The sequence below is a fragment of the Otolemur garnettii genome, unplaced genomic scaffold (genome assembly GCF_000181295.1).
Source record: "Otolemur garnettii isolate 467f Iridium unplaced genomic scaffold, OtoGar3 scaffold00217, whole genome shotgun sequence".
NCBI lineage: Eukaryota > Metazoa > Chordata > Mammalia > Primates > Galagidae > Otolemur > Otolemur garnettii.
The window spans coordinates 1,537,781-1,546,697 of record NW_003852612.1 but is presented as its reverse complement, the minus strand read 5'-3'; the positions used below and the strand labels follow the sequence as shown (position 1 = coordinate 1,546,697).

At 53.9% G+C, this 8,917-nt stretch overlaps 1 protein-coding gene across 1 annotated transcript; it reads left to right on the top strand.

The window, feature by feature from the left end:
• The first annotated feature begins 2,864 nt into the window (after positions 1 to 2,864).
• CUNH10orf128 (chromosome unknown C10orf128 homolog) lies at positions 2,865 to 6,206 on the top strand. The gene is made up of 4 exons (XM_023508009.1): positions 2,865 to 2,895; positions 3,298 to 3,351; positions 4,635 to 4,775; positions 6,156 to 6,206. The coding sequence occupies exons 1-4, from the start codon at positions 2,865 to 2,867 to the stop codon at positions 6,188 to 6,190; spliced, it is 261 nt and encodes an 86-aa protein (XP_023363777.1). The 3' UTR covers positions 6,191 to 6,206.
• The last annotated feature ends 2,711 nt before the right edge of the window (positions 6,207 to 8,917 follow it).

Sequence of the window (8,917 nt, the reverse complement as noted above, 5' to 3'; positions counted from 1 at the left end):
CCCTCCCTCAGGAGGGGAAAGGCTGCCGCCGAGTGGCTGTCAGCTGGCTAGCAGGCATCGCCAGCCGGCTGCTGCCTGTTTGAGTTCGCAGCTTGGTCCATTGCACACTTTTGCCCCCTTTTGAGTGAGCCCACAAGGGGAGGTCAATCGGTCTCCAAGTCATAGCCGGGGGAGGAGAATTTAAGGCCCAGAAAGAGGCTGTCTGGGGGCAGGGATTGGGGAAACCTCGAGTTTTGGAGGGGACACAGGATGGAGCATAGAGGGGGGATCTAATGAGCCTGCCCCTGTGGGGGGCTGAGCTGAACCCCTGCCACAGGGAGGGGCAGGGAGACCTGAGTGTTCAGGAGAGCACATTTGGGAGATGAGGTTGATGAGGAAGAGTGCCGGCCAACCTGGTGAGGATGGGGCCCATCTGCCAGCAGGGAGGTCAGGGTCAGGGCTGAGACAGGGGCTTTTTGACACTGGCTTTCTCTCTTCTTTGTCCTCCCTCCCACTGATGGTCTGGCCCTTTGTATGCATCTGCTTGTGTTTCTCTGTGTGTACGTCTCTGTTTCTCGCACTCTTCCTGATCTGTGTCCTTTCTTCTCTCTCTGCTCAAGTTTCATCTTGGGCTAGTGTGACGTTCCCATGCCCGGTGCTTCACCAGGAGAGCAGTGATTACTAAGGGGAGGCCCCTGCAGTGGGAACCAGGCAACCTGTGAGTATGTGAGGCTGTCCCTGAGGGGCCTGGCCCCACTGCTGCTACTGCTGAGAACCTGCTCTCCTGTGCTCCCACCCTTTGCCCAGTGAAGGCAGGGAGGGGCTAGAAGTGTCAGGAAGGCTCAGGTCCAGGGTGAGGACATGGCACATGCAGCTCTAAGTTTAGGGCATCAGAGTGTCTGTTACAAGGCTTTGTCCCATCTCTGGAATGATTCTCAGTCTCACTGGTGCAGGAGGATTAAGTTAAAGAAATAGCGAGAGAGAACTTAGGGAAGCTTGCTGGGGGCTTTCAAGAACACAGTCAGGGTCATCTTATGTGTGGTAGGGTCATCTTATGTGTGGTAGTGTCAGTGCCTGTGAGTGGGTATGCTCCATGTGAGGACTTGTGTCCTGTGGGAAAGACAGCAATTGCTGCATTTCCAAAGTAACCTGTGATTAGAATAAGGTTGTGAACTTTTGCTTCAGAATCCCCAAGTTTTATCTGTTTACCAAGTTAGGCTGCTAGAAGAATCCTTATGATCCTTGTACCCCCCAACCCACACACAGAACAAAGTAATCCTCTGTAGAGCTTCAGCCTGTTATGTCACCCCGGGCACAACTGAGAGTGGTCAGCAGACAGGGCCACGCGGAGGACGTCTTTGCTGCCTCAGCCATCAGGGCCTCTACCATCCTGCCACCTGGTCCTCTCTGACAAAGTCACCTACTTCCTCTATGAGAAACAGGACTTGTGGTACACTCTCCTGCCTTCACTGGAAGTCTAAGCATGAGAATCAGGCTTAGGCCTCACCATGAGCTGGCCTCCAGCCCACCCCGACTTGGCCCTTGGCCTTGAAGGTTTTGGTGCTATTGTACCTGGCAGCTTATTTTGATTCAGATTCAGATTCATCCTTGCACGGCTTCCTGAGCTCTCAGTACGGCCCTGCCACAGCTACTTCTCTCGGCCCTTAGTTCTTGATGCCCCTGGTTCCTTATTCATCAAATGGTGATGGTGACAGTGCCTGTCTTATAGGACTGTTGCTGTAAGCATTAAATCTGTTGATGCCAGCACCACACCCAATATCTGTCTCAAAGTAAGGGGCCAATTAACGTGCACCTTTGTCTCTAAGGCTCACCTCTCTGCTCAGTGCTTCTAGGGCCCATCTGCAGGACCACGGCCCTGTTTGGGAGTGGTGTCTCCTGTCTTAAGGTTCTAAGCACTGGCTAGAAATGAGAGGCATGCCACTCTGTTGCCATTATTCATTCATTCTGTCATCCAAAAGGCCCCCATGATGGCTAAATAGTGGAAAGGGGTGCTTTGTGGATGACATCGGTTTGCAAGCCTGGAAGAGATAGTCTCCTATTTGGACCAAAGGTGCTTTTATGAAGAGGGAAAGGGTAGGTTGGGTTTTATGCCTTACGGGGTCTGTATTTCACAATGGAGTCATACATATTCAGCAGATTTGGGGAAAAAGCTATACATATCATGGGGAGGAGTCAAGTACATGTGTAATGAGTGTAATATACATCCCATGTTCACTTTGGGGCAGGGTTTAAATTAAAATGAGGAACAATTTGGCTCTTTTCATTAAAAGGTGAGCTACAGGACACTGAGACAGTGTGTGTGCAGCCTCTGTAAGCTGGCCTGGAACTGGCTTACGGTCTGCAATTGTTTATCAGAGAAGAAAGTTTATAAAGCAGCTCCTCTGTAGTCTCTGGATTGCAAATCAGAGTCAGGAGCGGCCTGAATATTTTCCTGACAGCTCCCATTGTTGAGAGTTCAGAAAGGATGTGGTTTTTCTTGTAGCCGTAGGGATTTAGGAAGTTACCATACCAACTATGTCCTGAACTCTTGGCCCATAGGTTACCTTTTGTTTCCTTAACCTTAGTGTCTATCTTAGTTGGGTACAGGGGCATCTACTTTTGTCTCTCAGATCACAGTTCATTTAGTAGATATCTGGTAATACCACCTGTGCAGCGGGGGTGGAGGACCAGCCAGGAGACACATCAGGGGGTTAATATCTGAGCAGTGAGCCCAGTGGTGCCGGGAACATGTTGTTAACTGTTGGTGTGGTCAGTTAGGATGGGTAAGCACATAGCAACGTAAGCATCTCAGGGCACACAGAGGGTGGCTAACCCGGGTGTGGGGAGTCAGGGAGGAAGTGATTCAGAACCAACACCAGGTAAGGATGGAGGGGTTGAAGAAGGAGCAGGTAGAGGGTATGGCCTAGGTTAGGGAGATGCCCTGCCTATGTGGGGAACTGGAAGCCCCACAGTACCGATGGACTGAGAGGGGGTCTTGGGAGTGAGGGGGAAGCCTAAAGAGGCAGGCTGCGGGCAGTGTGGGTCTTGGAGACCATGTTAAAGAGCTTAACTGAGCTCAGCAGAATCACATTCCTGGTCTGGGTTTTGAGGGGGCCTCCAGTGTCCCAGTAAGGCTCTAAGACACTCTGCGGCAATCAGGAGCCCACCTCTGTGCTCCTGAGGATGGTGGCCAGGTGGGAGGGGCACCTGTGGCAGGCTTTCCCAGCCTTGTGGGAGTGGGTGCTTGGGGAACCTGAACCCCTGGTTTGATCACAGCCAGCTTTGTTCTAACCGGACTCTGGGTTTTCTTCTTTGCAGATGTTGGAGGAGCTCAAGTGTTGGCACCTGGCAAGTCTGCTGGGGCTGAAATTGGTAGGTGGCTGTCCATCTAATTTTGGGTGCAGGGTTGGGCGACAGGAAGAAGGCCCCCCTGAATTCACAGCCAGGCAGCTACAGTGCCAGTATTGGTTCCACAGTGGTCAGTGCAGAACAAGGGCCACCCTCGCTACCAGGCCTGCCAACAGCTTTATCCCAGCAGGCAAGGTCTTGCCTTAGAGCCTGTTTTCCAAGGGGACACTGTTACCTTATTTACTTGGTGGGTATCAAGCAGATAGATGCAGCTTAGTTGATTGTAGCAAGAGGGTTTTTATTACCTGGCACGACTAAGAAGCACACTGGGGACACTTTCCAAAGCGACAAGAGGACTGGCAGGCTTCATAAGCATACGGTAATAAGGCATGATCTGATGGAATCTTGCAAAGAGGTGATGCCAGCTGGTGAGATTTGACTGGACCCTGCTGTGGAGTGACCCACTCTGACTGGGTCCTGGACCCTGCCAGGTGGGGTCCACTTCTTAGCTCCCCATGCCCTCCTCAGTCCAAGCACTTAGGTACCTTCTGTGGTTGCAGTTTTGGTTACATGGCCTTCAACCCAGGGCAAGTGGCCACTGAGAAACAACTCACAGCTTTGTTACCTAAAAGTCCAGCCAGATTGGTCTGGTGCCGTTACAACATGTGGGCTCAGAGCCACCTTTGTCTGGTTTCTGAGCTAGATGATCAGCTCCAGTGCCCACGGCACCCTGCACAGCAGTGAGCCCAGGCAGTAAGTTTGCCGTCCCCTGGGTGTCCCTTCTCCTTCTGCACAGTTCTAGCTCCTCCTCACATCAGGGGCTTGCCTGGGTGTTGGCAAGGTGCATTCTGCGTGTCACCTCCTGAGGACTCCTGACACCTACATGTCCACGCTGGCCCAGAGCATCCCTGTTGAGTGGCATTGGGGTGAGCTCCCTGCCCATCCTCCCCAGCAGACCACAGGCTCCTCAAAGACCAGACAGGCTCTTATTCATTGGCCTTCAGTGCAGACGATGAATACATTCTCGACACATGAATCAATGAGTAAATGAAGGGATAAGTGAGGAAGGCCAGAGAAATGAACCACCCATCACCCGGGTGGGAACGTTTTCCACAGCAGGAGGGACCAGGAAGAAGGGTTTGGCTGTGGGGAAAGTGAGAGCAATGGGCCCACGGGGGGGTGGAGAATCAGGGTGGCCTCGGCAGCAGGGACGTGCACCCGCATGATCTGGGCTCCACCGGAGTGCAGAGGGAGCTGTGACTGACCTTTACAGTGTGGTGACTGGAGTCCGGTGCTTCGTTTCTCAGATTACAAGTACGCCCTCATCGGCACCGGGCTAGGCGTCGCCATCTCTGCTGGCTTCCTGGCCCTGAAGATCTGCATGATCCGGAAGAACTTGTTCGATGACTCTTCTTCAGAGCTGAGAAACATACAGCAGGTCTCCAATGGTGAGCGACTGGCCTGGGAAAGGACAGCACCCCAGGACCAGGAAGGCACCGACGAGAGGCACTGAGGGCAGCTCTATGCCATTGTCTGGAGAAAGAGCAAAACTTGCAATCCCCGGGCACAGCAGGCTGTGGCCGACGAGACCTGCGGGGAACTACCTGCCTCAGTGTCTCTGTCTCTGCCTGTTTCTGCTGCTCTGTCTGTGTGTCTCTCTGTCACTGTAGACCACAGGGGCCTGGGCTTGTCTCTGCACACCTTGGGTCAGATTCTGCCTGAACCCCTATCTGTTCCTCTGTCTCTCAGTTTCTGTCACTCTCTGTCTCTGTTTCACTCTCTCTGTCTCTGTTTCCATCTACCCGTCTCTCTCTGTACTTTTTCATTCAGTTGCTCTTAGTATGCCTGAGTTTCCTGGAGAAGTGTGAGAAGAGGAGTTAAAATTGGCTTTTTTAAGAAATTTCTATTTTCTTATCCAAATGACGTGATGAGATAGAATTGGTCCCAGGAGGCAGTGAGGCTGGTCTCAGGGTGGGTGGGTGGTGGGAAGTGCTGCCCGCACTGTGGACCAAGTTGCACTTTTCCCCCATAAGTTGGGCAAGCACCACTTAGGTCAGTGCTGGGCTCCTGTGAACCCTGGCCTGGCCCTCCATGCCATGTGGCACACCTGCGGGTGCTGAGCGGCTACTTTGCGAGTTTCCATAGCAAAATGAGACATTGATTTGCACCCCCTTTCTGTCAAGGTGCCATCCACAAAATCATGCTCTGTACGTTAGACTGTGCTTAATGCAGGAATGACACACTTTCCCATGAGGCGTTTGCAGGGAGAACGGAGCCTCATTGTATTTCTGGAAAATGTGATTCGGATCCATGAAGACATCCAAAAGAGGGTGGTCTGGGCCAAGACAGGAGGAGGGGTCCAGAGATGTGGGCATGTCTAATCACATGAGGGGCTTCATTGGTCATAGGAATTTATTTATCACCAATACTGTATCCCTACAAACACGGGAGAGGGAACAGTCCTGTGCCCAGAGCAGCCAGGCCTCGGATAGGCGGAGGACATTAGTGAATTGGAGGACCTGGGATCTGCAAGTCTGGGGCTGGTGGGGGGAGGTGAGGGCCTAGGGAATGCTTGTCCCTGCTCTGTGCAGAGCGCAGGGAGCTCTGTGTCAGATGGATAGGGAACCTCCACCAATGCGAAAGGCGGGGGCAGAGTACTCAGTCCAAGACCACCCCAGTAGGTGGCCCTAACTCAGGGAGCTCCTCAGTACCGGCCCAGGTGGGTTGTCTTTGACTTCTTCCCTCCTTCCCACGTGCCAGCAGGGGCCCCGAGAGAGCTGCACCATGGTCATGGGCCTCCTTCCTAATGCTTGGCTTTTTCTGTTTAGACACCATCCCGCTAAAGAAGAGAGACCAAAGGTAAGGTTGCTGCCGATGTGGTCAAGGAGGAGTATTCCTGTCTCAGCCATTCCATGCCCTTGCCTGTCACCATGCCTTCTCTGCACTCTGTCATGCTTCCTAAGGGGACTGGAATGTACCCTGGGGCCTCTCCTCTCACCCTCCTCTACTTGGGACCAGTGGACAGGTGTCCTGAGAGTTGGAACCTCAGGGCACAGTAGCCAAAGGGGTCTTGGGCTTGTCTCTGCACACCTTGGGTCAGATTCTTTCCGAACCCCTGCTCAGAATCCTCTAGAACCTCCACCCCTGGCATGCACAATGAGGTCCCAGCCTCTGGCACCTCCCACTTGGGAGGCCACACACAGCCCGGTCCAGATTTCCGGGCTTCTCTGCTGCATCCAGACCCCCGGCATGGGGCCACGTCTGCATGGACGGTCCTGCCTCAGGACCTTCACCCTTGCTTTCCTCTCCTGTGACATGTTCTTCACCCATGTCGCTGCGAGCCTGGCCCCTCATTTCCTCTACAGTTCTGCTTTGATGTCACCACTCCATGTCAGATGACCTGTGTAAAATAGAATCTCCACTCCCTACAACCATCATTCTCTTCCCCTCACCTGGCTTTATTTTTCTTTATGGTTCTTTGTACCAGTTGATGTTATATGCTGTATTGATTTGTCTATTTTTTTTTATGGTTTCCTCTCTAAAGTGCAAGCTCCTTAAGAGTGGGGTTTTCTTTTCCGCTTCTGTGGCCCTAGCACTAGCACAGTGCCAGGAGCTGGTGCTCTTGTTGATGTTGAGTGGGCGAATGAATGAGCATGAGGCCATGGGCTCGGTGCTGGGGGTTAAGAAAAGAGAAGTACGACAAATTCCCTCCATCTACGGGGGAGACAGGCAGGCGGCAGGTGACGGCTGCACATGGGGGCCGGCTCATGGGGGGCCTGTGATGGGGTATAAATGTGTTGCCTTGTGTCTTGGGGATGTGGAAACCACTCGGCCACTGGGAAGGTGCAGGTGGGCTTCAGCCTGCAGACGGAGGGACGAAGAGAAGCTCACGCAGGCAGCGGGGACCTCGGTCTGTGTAGGCGAGTGTGGGTAATTGCAGAAAACCTGCAGCCAGCCAGCACGCAGAGTGGCAGCAGCAAATGCTTCTAGTGAAGGTGTGGGGGGATGAGGCTGGAGGGTTAGGGAGTTTCTACCCATGGGGAGCCAGAAGGTCTTATGCTAAGCACAGGAGTCTGAAATCTATGCTGAAACTCCTGGCCAACCAGGGATGGATCTGAGCAGGGAGAGATGTTACAGTAGCATGGAGGACAGCCGAGCTGGGAACTGGGAACAGGAGACAGGCCAGGAGCCAGGGAGACACCCAGGCCTGCTGCAGAGCCCTGCTGGAGCAAGGTCAGGTGGTGGTGACAGAGAAGATGGGAGATGGGGGCTGCTGAGACACAGCCAGCCCAGAACCCGGGGCCATGTGAGGGGAGAACAGAATCCGGAGCAGCCTGGGGTTTTCTGGCAGTAGGTGGGGGGCAGCATTGGTTGTGGGCTGAGGGAGTGAGATGGCAGCTACGTTTTTGAACATGGTAAACCTGAGGTTTCTGGAGCTTTCCAAGTAGAGATGCTCCCTAAGTGGCTGGGTGTCCTTCAGGACAGAGGGTGGGTCTGTGACAGCAGTGATGGCTTATAGAGTGGGCCTGAAGCATAGTCTCACTGTGCAGTTCCAAGGGACCTGGGACTTGGTAAGTACCAGCTGGTGTCTAATGCAGGCGTGTCCAGATGGATGAACGGATGAGAGACGGATGCGTGGTGCGTTGTCGTCAGAGGTTATGAACCGGTGGCTCTCACAGATTCACGCCTGGCGATGGGCCAGAAATGGACTTTCTTGAGAAGTTCACCTTTTTGAGGATGTCTCTTTCTTGAGATATCCTGGCTGTTGGCAGTGCTTTCTGACTGAGAGGCCCTTCCCACTCTCCTCCCTGTCCCCTCCCTCACCCCTTCCCCAGTACAACCAGTCACCCCACCAGGGCATGGGCTGGTGAAGACAGAGGTGTAGCTAGGTGGCCATGTGACTTATCACCAAAGCAGGACTTTGTGAAGCTAGCGAGAGGCACTGCTAGGCCTGGGCTGTCCTAGGAAAGCAGGGCTGTGTGGTTCCCTTCATGGGCCTGGGCGGCCACATGGCTCTCCTCTCACTTGCCATGCCACCTGCCCTGCCCTAGGGCAGGGGCCTTTTGGAAATATGTGGTGGATGTAGGAGCATTGCAGTCTGTGGGGCCTGGGGTGCAGGTGTTCCATCTTGCACACACATACACATCACACACGCCCAGACTCACCCTAGATGAGTCCGTCACGTTCCTCTTTATAGAAGAAATGTGCTGAACACTCCCCAGTGCCACCATATCCCTGGGACCACTCGTGGTGGAAAGTGGGACCCCAAGCTGTCGGCTCTTCCTGCACTCCCTTCCCCACCCCAGGAGCCCTCCTCCCTGGGCAGCTCTGTCCCTTCTAGCCCTTGCAGGACTAGTACCGTACCAGGTTCCCCTGAGTCCTGAGTGTGCTGCTGTGATCTGGCCGGGAGGGTGTCCTGGTCTCTGCTCAGCCAGGCAGCACCCAAGCTGCTGTGTGTTGGTGCTGCGTTAGCCTCTCCCACTGGGAAATTGGGCCCACTCACCTCCCTCAGGGCTTTCACACTGGACTCTTGTGGAGTTGGTACACAGGGGGTGTGGGAGTCTGGGCAGTTGAAGAGGAGGCTACAGAT